The 27,939-nt window shown below is 25.8% G+C and overlaps 3 protein-coding genes and 1 long non-coding RNA gene across 5 annotated transcripts; 2 read left to right on the plus strand and 2 right to left on the minus strand.

Moving 5' to 3' along the window:
• Positions 1-234: 234 nt before the first annotated feature.
• Positions 235-1,735, minus strand: LOC126552234 (uncharacterized). The gene is made up of 3 exons (XR_007606066.1): positions 1,398-1,735; positions 1,182-1,296; positions 235-1,114 (listed from the first exon to the last, which is right to left on the minus strand). It is a non-coding gene; the product is annotated as an uncharacterized LOC126552234 (long non-coding RNA).
• Positions 1,736-3,003: 1,268 nt separating this feature from the next.
• LOC126552213 (scoloptoxin SSD14-like) lies at positions 3,004-13,538 on the plus strand. 2 transcript variants are annotated; one of them, XR_007606061.1, is made up of 11 exons: positions 3,004-3,142; positions 3,654-3,857; positions 4,315-4,535; positions 4,770-4,965; positions 5,376-5,576; positions 5,820-6,048; positions 6,140-6,330; positions 6,430-6,670; positions 7,877-7,990; positions 8,077-8,307; positions 13,484-13,538. XR_007606061.1 is itself a non-coding variant. In XM_050206914.1 (10 exons), the coding sequence occupies exons 1-10, from the start codon at positions 3,129-3,131 to the stop codon at positions 8,227-8,229; spliced, it is 1,764 nt and encodes a 587-aa protein (XP_050062871.1). In that variant the 5' UTR covers positions 3,004-3,128; the 3' UTR covers positions 8,230-9,349. The 2 variants fall into 2 exon arrangements, 1 of the variants encoding a protein (XP_050062871.1); XM_050206914.1 differs by lacking the exon at positions 13,484-13,538 and having other exon boundaries at positions 8,077-9,349.
• Positions 13,539-13,549: 11 nt separating this feature from the next.
• LOC126552230 (ribosomal protein S6 kinase beta-1-like) lies at positions 13,550-14,553 on the plus strand. Its single transcript, XM_050206927.1, has 5 exons — positions 13,550-13,611; positions 13,692-13,782; positions 13,855-13,980; positions 14,208-14,339; positions 14,404-14,553. Coding segments are annotated over exons 1-5 (486 nt in total). The 5' UTR covers positions 13,550-13,609; the 3' UTR covers positions 14,539-14,553.
• A 1,307-nt stretch (positions 14,554-15,860) lies between these two features.
• Positions 15,861-21,059, minus strand: LOC126552214 (ribosomal protein S6 kinase beta-2-like). The gene is made up of 12 exons (XM_050206915.1): positions 20,879-21,059; positions 20,206-20,424; positions 19,666-19,709; positions 19,168-19,399; positions 18,946-19,079; positions 18,286-18,348; positions 17,500-17,628; positions 17,327-17,417; positions 17,129-17,254; positions 16,769-16,900; positions 16,591-16,704; positions 15,861-16,370 (listed from the first exon to the last, which is right to left on the minus strand). Exons 2-12 carry the CDS (start codon positions 20,359-20,361, stop codon positions 16,002-16,004), a joined length of 1,590 nt encoding a protein of 529 aa, XP_050062872.1. The 5' UTR covers positions 20,362-20,424; positions 20,879-21,059; the 3' UTR covers positions 15,861-16,001.
• Positions 21,060-27,939: the final 6,880 nt, after the last annotated feature.

Genomic DNA, 27,939 nt, shown 5'->3' on the forward strand with positions numbered 1-27,939 from the left:
CTAAGTTTTCCATAAGTTTACCTTCAAGTATCTATAGAGAAAACTCGAAGCATCATTATAGGAAAAATTTTAAGTGCGTTTGAATTTTAAATTTTAACGAAATCGCGTAACGATAACGATTTATCCTCAAACGATTTTAAATATTTGTTATTATTCAAAAAGTATAAGTCGTAGATACTTGAAAATTTTACCAGTTATTAAGATTAGCGTTTTCTTTACGTGATTTAATTTTCAAAATATTTTGACTTTTTTTGAGCTATTTATAGACAACTGAAATTTTCAATTTTTCTGAAAATTGTTTTTTTATGTGTCGATAAAATCTTTTTGGCCCTATCAAAATACTTGAAAATTTAATGCAAAGTTCCTCATAAGTTATTATTATAGTGATTAAAAAATTATAATACTTGGAAATTATTTTGTAGATATATTTCATAAAAATTTTTGTATAAGTAGCTAAGAGTTGAAAATTTAATACAAGATTTCTCATAAGTTTAGCTTACAATAATTAAAACAGAACTTAAATTTTGGTGTATTCAGGCCGTTAAAATATAAACCACCTTTTTCACCAACCACTGGAAATTATATCCTAGGCTGACAAATCATCTTCGTTCAGAATCGTTTTTCGTATACAATGATAACTATCATTGGATTCAAATTTAACACTCCTATAATATATAATAATGATCCATACGGCACCTAATGTACAGCAGAGCGGTACTCACTTTTTTTTATATTTAAGACTATAAAATATTATTTTGTTATAATATTTCTTAAATGTATAAACTATGGTTTTTATTTGAGTATTTGTGTATTTAGAGATTTAAATCCAGAAAATATATTATTAGACTATGACGGTCTTTTTAAACTAACTGATTTGGGTTAATGTAAAGAACATATTCATGGAGTGATGTTACTCATACATTTTGTGGTTTAATTGAATACATGTAAGAAATCTCTATCGTTTATCAAATGTATTGAGCATCAATTAAAAAAAAAAAAAAAAAAACATTAATTTAAGGTATCAGGGCACCAGAAATTTTGACCCGGAATGGTCATGGAAAATTTGGTGATTGATAGTTATTTGGAGCTGTCGTGTTTGACATGTTAACAGGAACTGTAAACAATATTATTAGAATTAGTTATGAGTATTACAATTTTAATTTCTTTATTTTTTTATTTACCTTCAAGCCACCTTTTAGAGCTGATAGTGTTGATAGTAGACAAGACACTATTGAGAACATACTTGGTAAAGATCATGAAATATCACTGTATATATCTCCCGAAACTAGTGATCTCCTAGGAAAATTATTTGAAGTAAGTAAAAAACAAACTTGTTATAATTTTATTCATGTTACCTATTAACAAATAATATTTTATTATAAATGGTAGTCACTAACCTCCTGTTAAATCAACATGACGTCGTTCTATCTCGGATTTTCATTACGCCGTAAACATAATCAAAACTGCACACCGATTCGCGGAGAGACAACAATAACAGGTGTTATTGATACTTCACGGGTCGAGGGACCGGCCGCGGCGACAATTATAGAACTGGACAGTTCTAATCAAACGACAGAACGGACGATATAGATCAACGGAGGAATAGTTGCGGAACAGTAACATTTGATATGTGAAAAAAATATAGATTTATTGTATAAGTTGAATACATACAATTTATAAATTATTAAAAAAAATTTTTAGTAATAAAGTGGTTAAAATTTTACCATAACACAAAAAAAACTCTTCGACCGAAAAATTTTTATAAAATGTTTTTAAAATTATACATTAATAATTATTTAAAAACAGAATTCTTATGATGTTAAACGCATCAATAGCATTTTTGCAGATTAGGTATAGTAGTAATGTACAGTATGGGTAAAATTTAATTTATTATATTTAACTTAATAGTTTACAATAATGGTGTTTTCATAGATTTAAAACTCTTTTAATATTTTCACAAAATTCAAAATAGCAAATATTGATGCATTTCGGCAAAATACTTCAATTTAATTTAAATTTTATTATATAATAAAAAATTTAATTTTGTTAAATTGAAAAAAAAAATGAAAATGTGATTCCTAATATACACAACTAAAACTATTTAAATATTGAAACAAAAATATTAAATATGTACATGATAAATAAATAGTTCATACTTTAACTTGATAATGTGTATTTTTTAAATTTTATTAATCATTAAATAAAAAAAAAAAACAACTTGCATCCTTATGATATTATATCATTAAATAAAACACAACTATAGGTACATACGAGTATATATTTATAAAATAACTATAGTCATATTAAAGATACTTATAAATACCTAGATAACAAAACCATTTATATATTTTATTAAAAGAACTTCAAAACATTTTTTTTTTGTTTTATATTATTGTTGTTGTAAGTTGAGGCTTACTGGAATTTCATGTATTTGATTTTTTTTTAATTTGCAATCGAATAAAAATAATAATAATTATACAATAAAAAAATATTATTATATTCAAGTATAAATAAATAATCAACATTAATATAAATATTAAACTTGTTAAATGTGGAATAAATCTAGACATCTTGAAAATCGTCTTGAAAAGTCATTAAAAATAAAAATTTTACGTTTCATTTGAAAAATATGTGTGACGTTCACGTGTTGTTTACTGAATATGAACGTGCATTCATAAACTACGTTCTTTCAAAACACTGCTTTTTATGTATGCTACGATTAAGTGTGAAATTATTACAAATGCAGTACTAATCTTCATTATCTATACCATTTTAAGTTATAATACCTATCATATAATATAAGCATAAGCGAATGTAAGTTTTATGATACATACGTGAATAATTAAATTTGAAGGATTACAAATATCAAATCATACTCATATTTGAGTATATAAAAATTTAAAATCTTATTGGTTTGTTATAAAATAATAACTATAATTATAAAAAAAAAAATAATAATAATAACATAATTCACTTATATTTGATTACGCCCATGCTAATACATATAAAGTATATAATACGAAGGTATAAATTGATTCGATGAATAGTCACAATAATGCATTTAAGAACAGTCATTAGTTTTTAGCTTTTTGAAAAATCTTGGAAGCCTTATATACTTTGTAGATGACATGGCTATTTTCAGGTACGTCTAGCTTAATATGTATGTATGTATTATCTAACTATCTCACCAGCTACTATTCTTTGGTATGTACCTACCATGCAATTTTAAATGTATACGTTACATTATTATAATGAAAATATTATTTAAAAGTGTGAACGAATATCTTATTAAAATAATAATAATAATAATAGTATGATTTCTTACCAAAAAAATCGTTTTTTAAATTCAGCTATTGTTCGGAAAATAAATGTTTAAGTGATTGCTGTAAATTCAGTGTATATATTAGCCCAGTTCAATGGCTTATTTCTTTTAATAATAATAAAATGATTTTATGTTTAAAAAAAATTATTTTACTGGCACTAGAAACTGAAGTGATAAAGGCATAATTGTTAAGTTCATTTTATTATCAAAGTCTGTGTCGAATTTCGTCAATAGACTTTTATTTGTATTTTGACGCTTGTTCCGAATAATTTCAATAATTTAACCACAGTTTATAACTCACGTGGAACGTTAATATTATTTTTTTTTTCAGAATAAAATTCAAACCTTTCATTATTGTAATAGGACTCTCCATAGTGATTGCTATAGTTTCACTTTTGGCCTTTATCTCAAAACGCAACGATGAAAATGAAATGCCCGATCCGCAATTCGAATTGGCCACGTCGAGTATGCCGATGGGCTTGTACAACAAAGCCGGAGTAGTGTCAAATGGTGGACCGTGCGCACAAATCGGAGTGTAATACGATTTATAAACATAACCAAACATGATTATTTATTAGCTCGGAATCGTTTTTCGTATACCTACCATTGGATTCCAATTTAACACTCCATTATATTTATAGTGATCCACACTACACCTAGTGTACAACACCCACTTGATCATGTTTTTTTTTTACAACTGAAACAATTATCACCCATACTACATTTAATTATTTGATACTTTATAAAATTGATAAATATTAAAATGAGCAATTATATTCCTAATTATACATATATTCTTTACTGCATTATTTTGAACATTTAAAATTTAATATTAAATTATCTACAGAATAATTTTAACAATTTCAGGTTTTAACTCAACAATAATCTAATAAACCTTTTGAATATTTCAATTATAGAACTGTTTTCGCATAATATAATGACATCTTAAACTTTAAATTTATTTCCGTGTCTTATTTATTGTTTTGTAAAAGGGACGTGATGGCGAAAGGTGGAAATGCCGTTGATGCTGCTATAGCTACAATGATATGTGACGGTGCTTCATGCCCTCAATTCATGGGTTTGGGTGGAGGATTTGTTATGACTATATACAACGCTACGACTAAAAAAGTAATGTCAATCAATGCCCGTGAAATGGCACCAAAGGCGGCAACTGAATCCATGTTTGTAAAAGAACCTACACTTTCTGTATATGGTACATTTTTTATAAACACGAATAAAAAGATTTTTTTATCTATATTAAAATACATATTATCAATCGACAATCGATGTGAAAATAAATATTACGCATATTCATTTTTATTCATTATTAAATTTAACTTTTTTTAAAAAAAATAAACTAAAAACTATAATATTATTATATTAAATATATTTAAACATATTTTTATTTTAATAATCTTATGCATTTTTAAATTTAAAAAATATACAGGTGGTTTGGCGGTTGCAGTTCCGGGAGAAGTTAAAGGCTATATGACTGTCTATAATAGATTCGGTGGTAATGTTTCATGGGCATCACTATTTGAGCCAACTATAAAATTATGTGAAGAAGGCATGCTGATTAGCGAACGTTTCGCAATAAGTTTAAAAAATAAAGAAGAATTGGTCAAAAATGACACGATTCTTAGGTACAATAAAAGTCAAAATTATTTTTATGTATAGGTACAGCTTGAAAAATTTAATAACACAATTTATCAAACCATAAAACATGACGTATCGTTTTTTAGTCAACTGCTATAAGTTGCAAAACATTTGAATAATACTAAATTAACTTTCACGAAGAAAAATAAAATTAAGGGCATACAAATTAACAGATATTCATTATTAGCTAGAAATCTCATTAACATTTCCTTTTTATTGTTAAAATCCAAGGTTTCAGACATTGTATATCCTTCGATGAATTTTACATATTTGGCGATATATTTTATTAATTCTTCATTATAATTACTTACAAAAGCCATTCATTAATTTTTACTATTATACATTAAATACATACGTTATAAAATAAATAATTAAATATTTGCGGATTGTTTCCTAGAAAAACTTTTTTCGACGAAAAAACTGGACATGTAAAGACAATCGGAGAAATGTACACATTACCCAAGTTAGCAGAAACTATGAAAGTCATAGCAAAGGAAGGTGGTGATGCCTTATACAATGGTACGTTAGCTGATAAATTATTAGATGACTTAAAAAAAGTAAATGGGATAATGACAAGAGAAGATTTAGCCGCCTACGCGTGAGTATATTACCTCTTTATAACATACGTGCCTAATTAATTTCAAACTGTGGTTTTATTTTTAATAATTAAAACAGTTAGTATGTAATAGTCGTATATTATTATATTTTCAATTTGATTAATTTAATTAAGTAAATTTAATTGCAAAAAAAAAAAATGCTTTAATGCTATTTCAATATTAAACGAATAGATTCCATTTTTTTAATTTACGTAACAATTCACAGCGATTAAACGAAATTTCAGAGTCAAAGTCGAAAAATCTTTTTCTGTTAAATTAAAAAGTGGACATACAATACACACGGGGCCACCACCTGGTTCTGGTGTAATATTAGCTTACATACTGCGTGTGTTGGATGGTTTGTTACCAGCACCCAACGAAGGTTTGGACGCTCATCGAATTTTGGAAGCTTTCAAATTTGGTTACGGCGAGAGAACCCAATTAGGAGATGCTATGTTTGTAAACGTGTCTGCAGTATGTTTTATCGATAAAAAATATTTTCACCATGAGCGAAAAACGTTTAATTTTTAAAAATGTTAAAATACCTATCTTTTGTGTATCGTAGATTTACGATAAAGTCAAGTCGGATAGTTACATGGATAAAATACGTAGTCAAATATTCGATAATTTCACTTCGGCAGATCCTAAGTACTACGGAGCTAATTTTAGTATCCCAGAAAACCACGGAACTGGCAATTTGGCTGTGATCGATTCAATGGGAAACGTTGTCATAAGTACATGTACCATAAACACATAGTGAGCATCACTGATATTTTATGAGTTTCTCGACATTTGTAATTTTTGTATAAACATCCACGTGACCGTTTTAACGGATCAATTTCGCTTTTATTTAAGTTTTGGTTCCGGTTTCACCTCTCCCAGTACCGGTATTATTCTGAATAACGAAATGGACGATTTCTCGACTCCGGGAGGCGTCAACTCTTACGATTTTCCATCTTCGCCGGCCAATTACATTGAACCGTACAAACAGCCAATGTCTTCGATGTGTCCAAGTATATTCACGGACAAAAACGGAGATTTTGCTTTCGCTGTGGGAGCAGCGGGAGGGTCAAAAATCACTCTTGCGACCGCCTACGTAAGTTTATTTTACCTCGAGTTCTAATATTTATGTGTTTTTAAATGTCTTCGATAATACGAATACCTGTCGAGTCCATCTCAACTTTTTTCCTCCGATTCTCCACGCATGTTCTATTATTATGTTTATATTACAAGTATTTTTGATATATAAGAACATTAAACAACTATTAAACAGTTTTTTTTTTATCCTAAATTAAAACTACACATTCTCACTACTATCTATAATAATAAGCTAATACCTTTATTGTTTTATTGATACTTGATTTTATTTGTGTATAACTGTTAAACTATTTTTATCGTATAAGCTCTTATATTAAATTAAAAATATCCTTCTAAATTCATAATATAGACGTACTTATAAAAATCTCGAGCTTAATACTTTTATAGAGTGTGCTTTTGATACTACGAATGTCATCGGAATACTATTATGAAACGCTTATTATAATTTTAAAGTATTTTAAAATAAATTTATTTTAATTCAAATTGTTTTTCTACAGGCTTAAATATTACTTGTATAGATTTTTCGATATTGCAGCTTATCTCAAAATATAAGAATATTTATCCAGTGCTCGACTTGGCAAAATTAAAATCTGTAAACCAGAATCTGTAAACTTTAAAAAAAGAGCGTTCCCATCACTTTTTAAACATTAATGAGCCGTGGGGGCTACGCCCTCACACCTCCTATTCCCCCTCTTTAAACATATAAGCAATATTTATAAATTATCAACTACAAAAAAAAAATACTGTAAATAGTATATTGTATATTATATTTATACCTTATTAAATGTGACAACAAACTTAAAAGTAACTAAATAAAAAAACAATCCATTAACTGCTTATTTAAATAGTTCCATAAATTATCATAAATAAATAAATTGTCAAAACTATTATGTTATCACGTACATTTTGATAAAATTGCAGAATGATGCAGCGTACCAGCGTTCCGTACATTCCCCTTATAAATATAATTAGAGGTACTCTTAAATTTCTGAAAAATTCCTCCGTCCCCTTGCGTCCCCCCACAAATCAAGCACTGTATTTATCTAGTCTTATTAAACACGCATTCGTATTATGACTGAAAGTGTCAGAGTAATTTAACGAATGTGATAACCAAGTTAACTATGCAATTAAATACAAACCAATTTAATATTATTCTATTCTATATTATACTTAATGTAAAATATTAATTTGTTTTGATTTTAAGGTGTCTGCTTATAAATTATGGTACAATAAGACACTGAAAGAAGCTATAGACAAACCAAGAATTTTTCACCAACTTGTACCTATGCAAATTCAATATGAATACGGAATGACTAAAGTAATATTAGAATATAATAGTCTTACAAAATATTATCTAACTACTAATAACAATAATAATATTATTTATCTTGTTTTATCGTTCAGGATGTAATACAAACACTTAAAGATATTGGTCACCCAGTGACCCGATTGCCAAATAATAGATTTTCAGCATCAACAGCTATTGCTAAAACGATTTCTGGAATGATAGAAGTTATGCCAGATTATCGACGACCAGGAAATTGCTCTGGATACTAAAACCATTATAATAATTTTTAAAAATGTGTAAATTATTGTATAATATATCCTACCAAACACACTTCGTGTAATTAAAAGGTAAGTTAAAAAAAAATTATTATTAATGATTAAATCTCTAAAATACGGGATATAATATGAGAACTAAGTAAAATGCTATTTTGTAATATTACAAATACCTACGACGATAAATAATAAGATCAATAATTGTAAAGTTTAATAGACCGAGTCAACATTTCTAAATTTCTTCATAAATTATTAATTACAAAAAGTGCTATAGGTAGTAGACAGTGGTTACTTATTTGTATTTATTTAAGTATATTTACACGTCCTGCCAAGTAGTTAAACAATATATTGAATAAGTATTTAACTTTACAATTAGTCTTTATTATCGTCGTAGATATTTGTAATACTATAAAATGGTATTTTTACCTAATTTCCATATTATATTATCACGTCTTTTAAAAATGTAATCATTACTAAATTTAATTTTTTTTTAACTTAAGTTATATAACATGGAGTTAGAATGAAGGGATTTTTGGTGTCATATCAGCTATTTTTTTTATAAAAAAAAGTCATAATTTTATAATAATAATCCAGCTAGCATCGTTGGCAATCGTCGTACATTTACGTCGTCGTCATCGCCGAAATTAGGTAGTGCGGACTAATAAACGGCAGATCGGGAGACATATCATTTTACGATATTTCCGTAACGTACTCAAAATCAGTCTTAAAAGTATTTGAATATTTTTGGTTAGAACTTATAAGCCATCCAACCAATCTGCTTGCGAGTTCCTATATTTCCATCTGCACAATATTTCTGATCGATTGATACTTATACGGCTTTATATGTTCAGCCGTTTGCCCTGTAGAGCTGGCTGACGGATTAACAACAATTAAAACGGTATTTAAATATTAAAAATATATTTCCTGTTATTATACGTTGGTGATTAGTACGATATTATTATTATTATTTTTTTTTACTTAGTTTCACGCCACTACCCTCGCACTGAAATAATTTGAAAATTACAAAATAAAACTATTATATATTATAATTACGTCTATTGTCTATGTTCTCTACTTATGTACCATCCTGTAATATATTATATGACTTTTTTATCTATTGTCTATCTATTTTCGACCTTTGTTTATAATAATATGCTTTATGTTAGATAACCTATACACTCAAATTTCTTAATGCAGTGGTAAATTTAGTGCCATGACGATTGTTTTAAAGCAATAATTAATTTTGACACGTACATTTTTACATTGTAATAGTGTGATCTGATAAAAGTCATTTGTCAACCTCACCCAACCTTATAATAATATTATAATGTATTGAATATATTTTATATACCCAAAGATTAACATTTTAGACGGCGCTTTGTATAGGCAATTTAGATGCATATATATTTATAATATTATTATCATTATCACATAATATTATATTATACAATTGTATGTATTGATCTTGAAAATATTAAGAATTATAACATTTAAAATCAATACTTTTAAATGTTCGTGGTCAGGTTAGGTTAACCTAACCTTTCCCTCAACCAAAAAAAAAAAAATAATAAAATTATAATAAAGAGATATTTTGTTGGCTACGGCTTTGACGACATATATTATATTATACATAATATATTAATATATTGAATACTAATAGTTTTGATTTGAAATTTTTAAGTATTATTATAACTTATAAATTCAAAGTAAATTTGATCTAGTGATGCGTTTTAATGAAATGTTTTATTTTAAATTTACATTTGTAATTTAAACAGTATAATATTAGAAGTACGTATTTTAAGAAAATTAGGAAAAATTCAACATACGGTTCTCAGTGTCCAATAGTGTATTTTCAATTTTTTTCTTTTTATATGTAGTTACTCAAGTTGTTAAAATTAATATAACTAAAATCAACATTTTTACAATCTCAATTTCAAAAATATTTTTAGAGTAATAAAGTTTTTCCAGACCCTCTCTCTTAATACTTAAAATAGTTTTATAATTTTAGTTCAACAAAAACCGAATAAAAAAATATTGATTCATAATATTATACATATAGTCATAAAATCTCAAAAAAGTTTGAAATGTTGTATGTTAATTAAAAAATTATTAAAAAAAAAAATGTTAAGCATGTTTAATGTTTATAAGTTATAAATTTTATAAATTATAACATTTGAACAAACCAAATAATTAAATATTTAAATTTTATCATCATAAGCCCTAACAATAATTTTCAGTTACTTGCACAATTGTTTTAATGTTAATGCATGATTTAATTGTATAATATACCTATTAGAAATTCATATTATTTTCATGTTTGAAAATCAATTTAATGGGCAGTATGGTTATTGGTTATCACTTATCAGGTACGTACGATTATTGAGAGTATTAATTAGCACCATTACAGTTATGTTATACATTTGCTTATTATACTACTATATATATAACATGGCAATGGATTTTTATCTATATAAAAAAAAAAAAAAAATACAATACAATCGACTTGTAACAAAAAATGTAATTACTATACCTACTAATGGCTGCATTTACTATTACGACTACAACTACTGTAATACTTTGTTAAGTGATTCTGAACCAAATCGATCGTTCGGTTTTGGTTGTACATTTTGTTAGTATGTAGTATGTTGTAGGTATTTACTTATGATAATTAAATATATGAGTCGGAAGGGATAATATACATGTTAACGTAGTTAACAATATTAGAACAAAAAAAAAATTAAAACCAGATTATTTAGTGTTTACTAGTGAACGACTGTTGAACATATGCTTCTATTAACTTGGAAAAATATAGTGGTGTATTAAAAATGAATAATTTATATTTTCATTTTTTCTATCTTTTTCTTTTACATGCTGAAAAAAAAATTAGATCGTTTTCAAAAAAAATGATATCAATATAAAACTTTTGAGACTCGGGGAAGGTTCGTAACTTAATTTTTCAACCCATATAGGGTTGCTCTCACGTGAATTTTGTTTTAGCTCACGTAAAACGAATATATTTATTTTTTATACTTATATCAGAATTTTTCATTAGTTAAAGATAATAAAATAGTTATTACGATTGTATATCATTTTTTTTATTGTAATTATTTTTTTTTTTATATTTCGGTGAATATAGCTATATTATATAAATTCAAATTATTTGAGTTACGGCTATTAATTACATAATATAAGAAGTAAAGTGTATGGTTGAGGTTTATATACCAATTAAAATAAATAGGTATCTTCGACCGAATTTTACTGTAAGCAATTGAGAATATTTCAATAGAAGTAAAATGGGAACGATAGATAGATCAATTATAAAAAATAATAGGTAGTTTGCTAATACAAATATTATTAATCGGGCAAGTATAATATTATAAATGATGTCTAATAATATGCAAATATATAGTTATTAATTGATTGATTGGCACCAAATTGTGCTTAATTTTTTTTGTGAATCGAGACGGGTTTTAAGATTATTAGAATTTAAGCTACAGATAACAGATATTACATACCAATGGAATAGCGTAAGTCTGAGGCTTATGGAATCAAAAGATACTTTATCGATTTTGACGGTTTATAGAAAAAAATGGGTAATAGATTGAACCGGAATTCTTAGGGTCGCATACCAGCTATAATTAACATTAAAATTATAACCACAATAGTTCGTTTATTGGTTGCATAGGTATAAAAATAATCCAGCACAGGTAGAAGAGGCTCATCTCTGTATTATCATCTGATAACACTGATTAATGCAGCTAGTCATTTGAAATAAATGAAAATTTGTTGTATTTAAAAAATATTATTATTTATTTGCACGTCAGACAATTAGACGAAAACTATCGAACATTTATTTGATCATAAATTCAATGATAACTATTTAAAAAAATTATTTAAGCTCATTCCAAATCAGGAGGTTCAAAAAAAATTCCTGTCAACTCACCTTGCATTTTTGTTTAGTGGAGATCCTAGAATCGGCGTTTTGTCATTTACATCGAAAGCCGATATATTTGCTTCGGAATCCTGATTTTCATCCATATTTGGATGGATGGAAAATAATTACAGTTACGGAGTGTAAAATAAACTAATTTTTAATAATACCATGTAAATCAAACAAAATGTACAACCAAAACCGAACGATCGATTTGGTTCAGAATCACTTAACAAAGTATTACAGTAGTTGTAGTCGTAATAGTAAATGCAGCCATTAGTAGGTATAGTAATTACATTTTTTGTTACAAGTCGATTGTATTGTATTTTTTTTTTTTTTTATATAGATAAAAATCCACTGCCATGTTATATATATAGTAGTATAATAAGCAAATGTATAACATAACTGTAATGGTGCTAATTAATACTCTCAATAATCGTACGTACCTGATAAGTGATAACCAATAACCATACTGCCCATTAAATTGATTTTCAAACATGAAAATAATATGAATTTCTAATAGGTATATTATACAATTAAATCATGCATTAACATTAAAACAATTGTGCAAGTAACTGAAAATTATTGTTAGGGCTTATGATGATAAAATTTAAATATTTAATTATTTGGTTTGTTCAAATGTTATAATTTATAAAATTTATAACTTATAAACATTAAACATGCTTAACATTTTTTTTTTATCATTTATTTATTTATTTTAACATTTATCCATTATATTATTGATTATTTCAAATTTTTAAAGAATTAAAAACTAATAATATTTTACATTTATCCACTTAAATCTAAAAGCCACAGTTTTTTGAAGTTTAATGCTATTAATAGCATTTGGAGAATTATATTTATTTTTTTCGAAAATGTAATAAAAAATGATTATTTAAAGACTTAATGATTAACCACGTTTTTTGATTTCGTTATAAAATACACTACCTCACAAATCCTTTAAAATATTTTCCTAATAAATAAAAAGTAACAAATTAGAATTTAAATATTTACCAAAATGAAATAAAGGTGGAAAAAGTTGGTATTTTGTATAATCTACACGTTTATTATGTTTTTTAAAATATATCTAATTATACAGTTCTTCTCGAGGTTTTTCTTGTCTTGTATAAATTAAATAAACTAATTGTAATATTATATTACATTATTTTTTATTTATATATGTCCTAAATATTTAATAAGCAGAGCTCGGTGGTAATTAATAAATATAATTTTTTTTCTAATATACTTAATACTTAAAAATATTATTTTATTCTAAAATTTTTTAAATGTATAAACTATGGATTTTATTTGTGTATTTAGAGATTTAAAACCAGAAAACATATTGTTAGACCAAGACGGTCATTTAAAACTGACAGATTTGGTTTATGTAAAGAACATATTCATGGAGATAGTGTTACACATACATTTTGCGACACAATTTCATATATGTAAGACATCCCAAACATATATCAATTTTAATGATAATCTATTTAAAAAAAAAAAAAAAAACATTAATTTATGATATCAGGGCACCGGAAATCTTGACTAGGAGTGGTCATGGGAAACCGGCCGATTGGTGGTCACTCGGAGCTGTCATGTTTGACATGATAACTGGCACTGTAAATAATATTGTTAGACTTAGTTATGAATATTACAATTTTAATTTGTTTATATTTATGTTTACCTTCAAGCCACCATTTAGAGCTGACAGTATGGATGGTGCAGAGGACACTGTAGCTAATATTCTTACCAGAGACCTGGAGATACCATTATATATATCGATGGAAGCCAGTGATCTCCTAAGCAAATTACTTGAAGTAAGTAAAAAATAACTTGTTTCAATTTGATTCTTTATATGTTTAATAATACAAACTTTATTATAAATGTTAAACATATGTATACAAATAAAACTATTAGATGGGAATTTTAAGATATAATTATCTTATAGATAGTATTAAAATATTTTATAATACATTGTTTTTCGTTAATAATAAATTATGTAAATTAATTTTAATTAAGTTAATATTATTTTTCAAATTGATAGAGACAAGTTAGCTCTAGATTAGGATCGGGCTTAAATGAAGCCGAAGAGATCAAAAATCATTGTTTTTTTCAACAAATTGACTGGAAAGAGATAACAAACCGTACCTGCGAACCTCCATATATACCCATATTAGTAAGCTCACTCTAATGTTCACTATTTAATACAATCGTGTATTTATTCAGATATAATTGCTTAGAGTGGCGCAGACGACACAACGCAATTCGATTCCAGGTTTACTGATCAGCCTCCAGACCTTTTGGCAAACCAAATCAAAATTGTGGAAAAAGTTTATCTTTATTATAATTTAGTTATACTACGATATTTAAATTGAATGTTTACATTTTGTTTTTGAATTTTGAATTTTTTTATATGTTATATTTTATAAGCCCGTTGGCTTTTTTCTATGAACTCCATGCTAAAACATTATAATTTTATGATTATTATATTATTATATTATTTTATGATAGAGCCCCACAATTTGCAAACAACTATCCATTTGGGGCGGAGCACGCGGATGACAGCTATTAATTTTTATAAGAAAAGTTAGGTTAATCTTTGTCGGTATAGTCTGTATAAAAAATAAATAAAAGGAAATTCTTATAAAATACACTATATTGATTGTATTGTAATAGGTTTCTATAGTGTAAAATACATTTTGATCAAATTAATTTTTTCCTATAAATTTGTAAAAAAAAAAATTGCTAGTAAATTTAATTTATGTTTTTAATGACTATAATATATTTCCAATATATGCACATAGATAATATGTTTATATGTGTTACGCATCTCAATTGTAGGTACGTAATGTTTACCGTAATAGCAGATTAGTGTTTTAATAATAATCCATAGAAATTATAAACTAGTAATTTTCATATAACATATTACAAGCATTGTATATAATATGTGCTTACCATAACGTTCTTAGGAAGTTGCTCTAAAAAATAATAATTATCGGTGAGCTACGAGGAATTTCTTAGTGTTGCATGCAACAATTCATAATTACAACTTAATTATCAGATGTTTATTTTTAAATGTTATTATTTGCAACCTTATGTTAATGTGTTGCCATTATCTATATGTGTATGTTTAAAAAAAATGTGATGTTTAATTGTATAAAGTATAATAAATTATGTATGATATTCATTGGTAATTAGCAAGGTGGATATATCTACCTTGGTAATTAGTATATACTATTATGTTGTAATAATAAATCACGGATGAAGTATCATGATTCTAGATTTACATAAAAGATATTAAAAATTATGTCTTAAAAATTATGTCGACGCAATCGTTGCTGGGCATAAATAATAGTTCTTGGTTATAGTTGTTTACCAGTACAATTATATAATTAGGTTGATATTTGTTGAATTTTGATTAAATTTCATTTTTTTCATACAATAAATACGTCTTATGAATACGTACTAAGTGTATATTATCGACGTACAAACAGTGACAAAATTATGTAGGGCGTTTCATCAAACAGGCTCATTTCTATGTTATTTTTAATGGATAATTTATTCAAATAATTTCTTTTAAAATGTTTATTGTATTAAAAGATCGTATTTTTAACTATTCAGATTTTATTAAGCTTTTTAATAATTTACCCGTGGAAATAGAAATTTATATTTGTCTAATGAGAACCCATCTTCTTTACTGTATATTTTTAAGTAGAAGTCAATTTATTGTTTTAAATGTTCATGTATTTTAACTTAAAATTTGTTAAAGTATAAATCACCAAATATGTTCAATACCAATAAATTAATTAGTGAAAATAAAATTTAAAACAGTCTTCATTCACTGAATCAATTCAATTTGAGGGGGAATACTAGACGTGGACGCCACTTCCATCATCTCATTTTGGTTCTGATTCAGTATATTAGTACCGTTGACTGATGTCAACACATGAGGTCTATTTGTAGAATTGTTTTTGAATGATTGAGGACATGCATCAAACAATTTTGAATGGTCTATCACCCTGTGGTTAGCTTGCACTATTCGGGGTTGATAAACGGGTACGGAATTGGATCTTGTTATATTATTACGGTCGAGTGATGGAGATGATAAATAATGAGTTTCCATTTCTTGATTTATATTAAACGTATGGTCTCGAGTTGGACTCACACTAAGATTGTCTATTAACGATGGAGCTATGTATGTAAAACCCTGAAAAAATAAATAGCAATATTAAATTATTTCTTAAATAATTAAAATAAGCAATGATTGGATGAACAATAATATATTTTAAAAATTGAATTACTTTAATTTTAATTTCATAAAAATCTACACAGAAAAAGGTTTTAGTAAATTATAAAATATATTATGCTACAATCAATAACAGCAATATCACAATAAATGTAAACGAGGTAAGACAGTAAATATTTACATCAAATTTAAATTCATCATTATCACGAGGCATGAATGAATCATCTACAGGTGTATCAACTGGAGGCTGATCAGTAAACCTGGAATCGAATTGCGTTGTGTCGTCTGCGCCACTCTAAGCAATTATATCTGAATAAATACACGATTGTATTAAATAGTGAACATTAGAGTGAGCTTACTAATATGGGTATATATGGAGGTTCGCAGGTACGGTTTGTTATCTCTTTCCAGTCAATTTGTTGAAAAAAACAATGATTTTTGATCTCTTCGGCTTCATTTAAGCCCGATCCTAATCTAGAGCTAACTTGTCTCTATCAATTTGAAAAATAATATTAACTTAATTAAAATTAATTTACATAATTTATTATTAACGAAAAACAATGTATTATAAAATATTTTAATACTATCTATAAGATAATTATATCTTAAAATTCCCATCTAATAGTTTTATTTGTATACATATGTTTAACATTTATAATAAAGTTTGTATTATTAAACATATAAAGAATCAAATTGAAACAAGTTTATTTTTTACTTACTTCAAGTAATTTGCTTAGGAGATCACTGGCTTCCATCGATATATATAATGGTATCTCCAGGTCTCTGGTAAGAATATTAGCTACAGTGTCCTCTGCACCATCCATACTGTCAGCTCTAAATGGTGGCTTGAAGGTAAACATAAATATAAACAAATTAAAATTGTAATATTCATAACTAAGTCTAACAATATTATTTACAGTGCCAGTTATCATGTCAAACATGACAGCTCCGAGTGACCACCAATCGGCCGGTTTCCCATGACCACTCCTAGTCAAGATTTCCGGTGCCCTGATATCATAAATTAATGTTTTTTTTTTTTTTTTTTTAAATAGATTATCATTAAAATTGATATATGTTTGGGATGTCTTACATATATGAAATTGTGTCGCAAAATGTATGTGTAACACTATCTCCATGAATATGTTCTTTACATAAACCCAAATCTGTCAGTTTTAAATGACCGTCTTGGTCTAACAATATGTTTTCTGGTTTTAAATCTCTAAATACACAAATAAAATCCATAGTTTATACATTTAAAAAATTTTAGAATAAAATAATATTTTTAAGTATTAAGTATATTAGAAAAAAAATTATATTTATTAATTACCACCGAGCTCTGCTTATTAAATATTTAGGACATATATAAATAAAAAATAATGTAATATAATATTACAATTAGTTTATTTAATTTATACAAGACAAGAAAAACCTCGAGAAGAACTGTATAATTAGATATATTTTAAAAACATAATAAACGTGTAGATTATACAAAATACCAACTTTTTCCACCTTTATTTCATTTTGGTAAATATTTAAATTCTAATTTGTTACTTTTTATTTATTAGGAAAATATTTTAAAGGATTTGTGAGGTAGTGTATTTTATAACGAAATCAAAAAACGTGGTTAATCATTAAGTCTTTAAATAATCATTTTTTATTACATTTTCGAAAAAAATAAATATAATTCTCCAAATGCTATTAATAGCATTAAACTTCAAAAAACTGTGGCTTTTAGATTTAAGTGGATAAATGTAAAATATTATTAGTTTTTAATTCTTTAAAAATTTGAAATAATCAATAATATAATGGATAAATGTTATAAATACATATAAGTACTTAAAAATATTAAATGATATGTTACTGGACAAAGTAATACCTGTAAATTATCCCTTGACTGTGTAAATGCTGAATTGCAATAATAATTTCTGCCACATAAAAGCTGTAATATTAAAATTATACAAGAGTCAATACATGATAAGAAAAATGTATGGCTCAACATAAATCAACTTTTAATTAAATTAAATTAGTAGTTAACTGACTGTTAATATTATTTACTGACATATTATTATGTTAAATTTAGAATAAAAAATAAAAGTATTTTATTGTCTAAAAATTAAAATGTAGTATAAAAAAAATAATAATAATTAACACTTAATATTTTAATTCATTTTTAACCTATAATCCTTATAAAACAAAGTAAAATAGAAATTTGTTTTGTATACTTTTTCATTAATCATTATAATTTTTGAACACATATCACAAGATATTACTAATGTGGTTTTGAAAGTATTATATGTTAATGGTACACCACCGTTCAACAAAGTACAATATCACATCAATGGAGTTTGTAATATTTGTGAATATGAATCAAAGTTAACATAATTAAATATATCATAAAATAAATCTTCTTATTAAATTAAATACCTAGTAATTGCTAACTAGTCTGTATTACTTTGTTGTAGGAGGTTCCACAGTCATAACTACATAAATATTTTAATAATAATAAACAACTGAAATAGAAGTAAATGTGAAATACCATGCTGTTTCTTCCAAAAATATTCCTTCTCTTTCTAATTGCATAAAAAGTTCTCCACCACTTAAATATTCCATTACAAGATAAAGTTTTTCATTTGTTTGAAATGCATAGAACAAACTGACTATAAATGGATGCTAAAAATATTAAAATATATATAGAGTAAGAGTATTGAGTGTTCTGTAAAGCTATAAAAATATTTTAAAAACAAAATTGAGCTTGAACCTTAACAACTTCAAGGACGTTTCTTTCCGATTTCGTATGATCCATTTCTTTAGGATTTTCGAATATTCTGGTCTTAATCATCACTTTCATCGCGAACACTCTATTGGCATCTTTACCCGTCTTTTTTCTTACTTGAAACACCTTACCGTAGCCTCCTCTTCCCAAAACTTTCATCATTTCAAAGGAATCCGGTGATAATTTTTCATTTGTAGACTTTAATGTTTCTATGTCACTAGAACAATATTATTCAATTATATTTTTAGTATAAGTTTTAAACTGTTATAAAAATATAAAAAATATCTTTAACAATAAAATATTAAAACCATAGGCTTATAAGAATTTCCACATTTATTTCTGTCAGAATATTTCCGACACAAACAGAAAAAAATATTTAATATTATTAAGAATAATACCTAATGATAAATGACCCCGTTCCCCCAGACTGTATGGCCAATCTTATAGGTATATTAAATAAAACATAGGAAAAAAATATCATACTTTTCATCATATTCATAAATGTTTGGATCTTGAGCATAGCATACCTAAAAAATAATAATATTATTAAAAATTTTAAAATAAAATAGAAACTTAGATTGTAGATATAAAATATTTCACCACACCCTAGTAAATACCACGCACACACCACTTTTAATATTAAAGTCTCAGGAAAATGAAAAAAATTTCAACCTGTCTAGGTATAACAGACTTCTTCTATTTTTGAAGTTTTTGAAACACAGACAGTAATATTTCTTTCAAAATTTACTTTCATAGTTTGAAAAAACCTTAGTTTAAACCCAAATTTTAATTACATTATAGGTATGTATGTATATTGTATAATAATACACACAAGATTATAATATGTCAAGTCACAGATAGATTACGGCCAATTATATAGATACGTATTCCTATATTATCATCGATCACAATTACATTAATTACATATTTTTATAATTTAAACATATTTTTTTTTTTTTTTTTTTTAATATATATAACTAAGAATTTAGGATAAATAATTAAATATTTTAGGTATTTAGTTACTTCAGTTTCAGATTTTTGTTTATTTATTATTATGTTTTTTCGCAATATATCATCGTTTTCCATAGATTTTTCAACGTCTTCTGTTGTATGTGTTGTTTGTGTTTTCGGCATTTCTTTTTCATGTACGATATCTTCGTCAACTGTAAGAATTTCCATTTCATCGGTTTTATTCGTTTGATTTGTACTTGAATCAATCTATGTCTTGTCGTCTGGACCATTCTAAACAATAATATGTATAACTTTATGTGTGCAAACTCTAAGGCACTCAATAGAAAATGAACAGGCTGGATACTGGCTTTGATTATTTTTATTATAAATATTAGTACATTCAACTATGCTTATACGTTGAACGGCGCATGGGCAAAAAGGAATAGAATGACTAAATAATTCGATTTGTACGTATTTTTTTCTTATAACATCATACTATGTCTTGAAGATTATTATGCTCTGCATTGATGTGAATTATATATATATAAAAAAAAATGTTATGTTTATTTTTTCATAAAGCTTATGAATACAATTGAATACGTCATTAGTCATTATTCAAACAGGAATAGTATTTTTTTTAGTTTTCTCATAACAATTGTTTTATTTTTATTTTCCTTTATGCCCGGCCATCGTGCATTTATTTTAATTATTAGAAGAAATATAATTATATTGGTAACGGTTGTACCTTTAATTCCTGTTCACTTTTTAAAGACTTTCTTAGACATTTCCTGTGACACGTCTTTTTGCATTGTACACATTTGTAAATCGATTTGAACAATTTGATTTTTTTGCAAAACATGCATTTTTTTAATGAGTTTGGAAAAAAAAATGATTTTACAAAATTATGATTTTCGAAAATATGCATTTTAAACGGCGTTTAATTAAGTTACACTCGACGTTTTTAATGTAATGTTGATTACGAACTGTTTGTATCATAAATATATTAATTGAATCCCCGAATAACACGAGTTGCTATTGGTTTCTTTCATGTAATGTAACTATTATTTTTCTTTTCAGCCAGATAGTATTTTATTTGTTAAAATGTGTATTTTCATTTATTATCCTTATACTATTAGCTCCGTCTCTCAAGTACCTCTCGTAAATTTTTTCACCGAAATTTCACAAGAATATTTAACCACAAAATCTTGTTTTGTAACTTAAAAGAAAGTTCAGAATTTCAATTATTAATGTCACCCCAGCACCCCAGTACCCATCAAAATGGTTTTATTGATAAGAAATTTACACAAAATTGTGTAACCAAATGTAATCCAATATTCCATAATTTGTATAGTTTCAAATATACCCCTGCTTTAATAGTTAGGTACAATTTGTCGTACTAAGCTTTGTTTTTTAATTTATGTCATTCCATGTAGTATAATTTGTGTCTGTTAATATTTACATTCCTAAATTTATTGTTCTACTCTGTCATACGAATATATACACTCAGCCCACCGCCACGGTCTTGGTGTGAGCTAAGTAAAAAAAAAAAAAAAAAATAACTGCACATAGGTACTTATATGTAGGTATAGTATATGGAAGCAGGATTTTCTCATATTTTAACTGTATAAAATACAGACAAATCTGTATAGGAAATAACTAATTTTGTAATACATCAATTAACTCCTAGTAAACTCCAAAACATCAGAAATATTGTGTATAACGTTCTTTTGTGAAAATAATCAAAATCGTACGTTTACAAATCTAGTTATAAATTAAATAGTGCGATTTTTTTTAATGGAAATTTATATTAGATTCAGAATCACGGCAGCCGTTTCTAGCGTTGTCGTTGCCATAGATAATAATTCTTTATTATTATTATTATTATTATTATTATTTTGCATTGATGATAAAAATTGGTTATCACATCTTTATAGTACTTAAAGATGTAATATTTTTTTTTTTACTTAGCTCTTTTTACGCCTAATTCACGAAGGGGGTTTTTGTTGTGTATATATATATCGAATATTTCAGATACCTAATTTCACTTTAATCAATTATGAATCGTTTTAAGTGAGATAAACATCGTAATATATTATACTTACGTGTGTACAATATTATACAATGTGTAAAAAAAATTTTTCAGTATTTATATTAATTAATTATTTTGATGGTTTTTTCGGATAAGTTTTATTGTTTTTTTAATTAAAGGTGGTGTTGATATTTATATAATTAAATGTACGGTAAATTATATTATAATCTACTGAGATTAAATGTATACATAATATATTTATGGTTATATTTATAAATTTAAACTTTTTAAATCCAAATTTTTTTGCTTTTGGGAAGTATAATAATCATCGATTTTTTTCGGTACACAGCCTTTATGATATTATCGATATAATATAATACGTATTTATGATAGGTGTTTACCCATTTTCCAATTAATGAATTGTGATTCCTTCTTCTATTATATATAGACCTAATGTATTGCCGGTCCAGGTTTAGTTAATACATATTCCTACGATTCATTTTTAGAAAGTTTAGGCCTATATCACAATACCTACTTATTATAGTTATTATAAAGTACTAACTGTCACCCGTGGATAGAAGGTTGCAAATTATTGTGGATCTGTTTTTTTATTCTGATTGGTTAACTATAGATACTCTTTAAACAATTGTTTTAATATATATTACGTCAAAATTCGAAATTTACAAGAAAGACCCAAAACTTATTTTGTATAACTTATTATGATCCCTTTTCGAAATAAATTTAATAAAGATACACATACTCTTACTAAGGTTCACGTAGATATGTTTCGTTTTCACACCAAATAGTTTTTTTTTTTTTTTTTTTTTTTGATCTAAAGCCCGGCGACTATGGCCATTAGCTGTGCAGGGGTTATGTACGGTAGGGTTGTAACGGTAGAGTTGTAACGGTAAGGTTGGAACACGTGTGTGTCGTTTATTTAAATACAAATTTACAAATTAACATATTTCTATATAAATCTGAAAATGACAAAATATTGGACATGTTCCCTGACAAAAGTGGTACTAAAACCTTCAGCAAACTGTGATTGTAGGAATATCTATCGGAATACTTAATAATCACTAGTGCTCGGATTTTAAGCGAATGCTTTTTTTTATATATGAGATTGGTAGAATCTTTAAAGTTTATTATACTACTATTATAGTCATAATAAAAAAAATGAATTGTTTAGAAACGTAAAAACCCAGAATGAGGACTAAATATTTATATTGGATAATTATTTTTTTTTCGTTATCGGCTTAATTATTAAATGTATTAAACGTAAAAATTGACCATCTACATATTATAGCCTGCAGTACCTATATATGGGTATATATGTATCCAGTGCATATATGTTCAATATGCCTATAACAACGATATCGACCATTCCAAAATTTAAGATTTAGTGTTGTAATTTGAAACCTCTTGTATGAACTATGCACCAATCACTTCAGTGGATGTAGAGTTCGTGTTTTATGTTATATTCTGTCGGAAAATAGAGCCAGTTTCACTACTGCAAATCTAGAATCGCAAAGTCACATTGATCGGTCGGTAAAATAAAATTAAAAATAATCGTTCATATTTTATTTTTTTATTTCATAAAAATTTTAAAAGCCCTGACTATTGAGGATCATACCAGTATTCTGCGTTTATAAAAGACCTTACCAGTTTTCCGTTTATTGCAGACTGTCTGGTATAACAGTCAATAATTTGTTGACGATACGTTGAACGGTGTAGATTTGTATATGCGTGAAAAAAAATCGGGACTTGCTTTTATGGTATAGATATTGTACTTTCATTAAAATGAACAAAAAAAAAAAAAAAAAAAAAAGTATGTACCTATCGTACATTTTAACCATCGGACGTGCATTTGTTTATTATTTCATCACTTATACTATAGTTTATTGCACGGTGCTTTGCTAACGTTGGACCCTTTTTCTCTATTAAATGTATTTAGTTATACTTATTTATTAAACTGACACTGTGAGTAATTGTATATTCTAATGTAAATTAAATGTTCAACCCCGTGTTATTTTATAATGTTATTTATCATAGTTCAAAACTATATAATATCGTAAAATATTTTTTTTTTATGCGTGAATTAATAAATAAATAAAATATAAATCATACTTTGCATATGAGGAAGGTAAGGTTGGTAATGATCCAAATAAAAATCAACAATATAATTTTTGGTAGTTTATTTACAAAATCTGTTATATTTCTTTCACTGCATTAATTGTTAATCGTTATCGATTTAATACTATTTTAAAGTAAATATGTATACCGATCTATATAATATTGAAGTTTATAACTGTCTAAAAAATTTAAACCATAGGTATTTAAAAAGCGACTACCGTAATAATATCTGTTTCTCACTGAAGTTTCATACTTGTACCAATTAAAAAGTTCATAAAAATGTATCATAAATAGTTAGAAATATATTTAAGATCTGAAACTCTTTTAATAAAATACAATTTATGCAAAAATTAAGAGTAAATAATATGTTTTCATAAGGTTTTTCTAAAAACACATAGGTAATTGGTAAAATTATAATATTGTTTACATTTGAATGATTTTAATCTAGACAATAATATTGCTTTACAATAGATATACTATACTTGCCTACCTACCTTTGATCTGATACGTATATAGTGAAATTTTCAATACAATCAACTATCAAGTCTCTGGAGGAACAAAAAAAAATCATCTTATTATAGAGCAATTCGTCAAATAGAATTAACGCATTATATCAACAAAGGTCAAAAATAATTTATAAAGTAAAACATTTAGTTAAATGAAAGTTCATTATATAGAAGTTTCACCGTATCTACATAAGATAAATAAATATATATTATTCTAAAACACTCATATAAATTATGTGGATAAATCTTGGTTCTCGTAATTTCCATAGTTGATAACTTACAAATGTAAAAGTTATGAGTAAAAGTAAAAATATAAAGGAAGTATTCACTGAAGTAAACACAGTCTTATACAACCATAATCAGGTATTTTGATGCATTTTAGTTTATGTAATTGCAGTAGCAGTAGTATAGAGTAGGTACGTACTAAGAAGTCATATTAATTCAGTCAGCTTCGAAAACTGTTTACATAAGAGTCCCCATTAATATTTAATTCTAAGAAAAAATGAATAATACAGTTGATACCCTAGTATGTTCCAAGATATTATAAATAATTATTAAAATAATATTTTCCGGATATACCTAAGCAGATATTAAAAAGATAAATAAATACGATTCAATTCAATGGTTGTAGGTAGATGCACTGTGCATATTTTATAAGGAATGTTAAAAAACGAAAACCGGTAATATTAATGTAATATATAATATAACACGTTGTAAAAGATATATTTTCCATAGGTATTAAAACGATTAAAAATAATACAACTCAATGAACATAAAACTTGGTATTTTGTTCATCGGTAAAATAAAACTTATAATATTATGCAATAATATTATCATAATATCTATACCATTAATAACAATTTCATAACGGTTTGGTATCTACTTTCGTTTATTTGGACTACGTCCATATGTCCAACAGTTAGGTATGTTATAATATCTACACATTAAGTGAGTTTATATTATACGATATGTTAAATCACTATTTATTTATTTATTTCGATATAATTCAGCAGCATAATATTAATCTAGAATTAATTATAATAATAAGAACTGATACGTGTAACAACTGAGATGAGCTCGTACCTAAACTAAATTCCTGAATAAATATAATTCGTTTTATAATGATGGACGGAGGAGTGGATTCGCTATTTTTATAGGTAATATTATACTTTTAGACAATATGTATGATTGTAGAATTATCTGTGCTATTCGTATATTCCCAGTACGTTAAACTATTTAAATGCTGCACACAATTGCAATGTATATTATAGGTATGTAGTAGTATGCAATTATACAATTATTTCACTTGATTTTATGTTATCATGCAGATCGACCGTAAAAGAAAAATTAATGAAAGAGTTATAAATTTCAAAAACTTGTTTTTATACTTACGTGTGGGTACGCGTGTGTACTCGAAGAAAACAAATTAATTATTATTTTAAATTTTTAAAGTAGGAACTATACTTATAATAAATATAACGTGTTAACATTTTTAATGTTATTTGATTTGTTTGTAAAAGTCATTATTGTTCGAGGCAAAAATATAAATAATTTCTTTATATAATCTCGTGAAAAATTGTATTTTTATTACAAACTAAAATAAGTATTATACCTATACATTGTTACGCGATTCATTAGATTAACCTATGTCAGAAGTTCCTTCGTATTTTCATCAACGCTATTGTACCACGTTACCAACAGGTCTTTTATTCAAATCCAATATAATAATATTGTATTTATAATATGTCCCGGAGATCTTAGTCGACGATTCACCTATACAGGTGCTTTGGTGCTTATTGTTTTCGAGAAATCTTTATCTATTCGATGACGTCTTTTTCGGCACGTTCTGTGTTTGAAACACGCTGGTGAAAGTATTTTAGTGGAACTGAAATTTATATTGTATTCTACAAATTAAAATAGTCGTTGATATTCTATAGACGATATTATATTAACAGTTAAACGCATTGACTCTCAATTAGTTATTACATTAAAATGTTTACGATAGGTCAATGTGTGTGATGATTACATAATGCTAAAATACAAAATACATCATTGCAGTACTCAATTCTTTATTTGTTTATTTATGTGCAAAAATAATATGGTTCTTCGTTAATTTATTAATTTGAATACGATTAATGCATCCACAGCAACAATACTTCAAAGGTACTTTTAGATACCTACTGAGTATTAGTTTTAAAATGTATACGAAATTAACTTAAAACAACAATACGGACTAAGTAATAATACCGAAATAATTATAGACTTACTATTATATTTAAAAATATTTGAAGAAATGAAAATATTAGATGCGCTACTAAAAATATAATATTATAATATACAATTAAATAATTAAAATAAAATACAAAATTAACATAATTTAATTCATCAGCAAGAAAAATGAACATAATATACCTAATACAATATATTCGTACTGTATGAAATCCTTAAAACAATTCTACCTAAATAAATAATTTCTTTTAATTTTATTTATTTCATTAATTAGCTGATTTGATTGAACAATGTTACAATTATATTCACAATATCATATAATTAAAAACTATAGTCGTTATAGTTATAGTTTAAATTTTTAAACTATCTTATTGAACAATTTTTTTAAGTAAACATAGTTTTATTCTTATAAACACCTGCAAATATACATTTTCCACAAAACAATTTATTATAAAAAATAAAAATTTATTATTACTATTTTTTTTTTAATTCATTAAACACCCAACAATAAATATAATATAAAAATATTGAAGTATAAATTACTGTTTTGAAAATTAATATTTGTGACTATCTAATTTTTAGTTAATATTACAAGTAATAATATAATAAATTTCTTATTACCTGCTGCTAGTTATAGTCGTATACTTGTGTATCTCTTTTCTCATTACTATAGTAATGTTATGTAAATCTGTGTTCTAATTATAATAGTTATAAATACATATACTTTTAATTTATATATTTATCATCATAAGTGTTCTTAAACAAGTTTCCGTAATAGCATTAATTAAGAAGTACATATTTACAATAATAACAATAATTATGGTATATTATTATGATCAATAATATTATAGGTCACTATTATTTATTACTCCATTATACTATTCAAGTACCTATTAAATAATAATAGTT

The sequence above is a fragment of the Aphis gossypii genome, chromosome X, assembly GCF_020184175.1.
Source record: "Aphis gossypii isolate Hap1 chromosome X, ASM2018417v2, whole genome shotgun sequence".
NCBI classification, from domain to species: domain Eukaryota; kingdom Metazoa; phylum Arthropoda; class Insecta; order Hemiptera; family Aphididae; genus Aphis; species Aphis gossypii.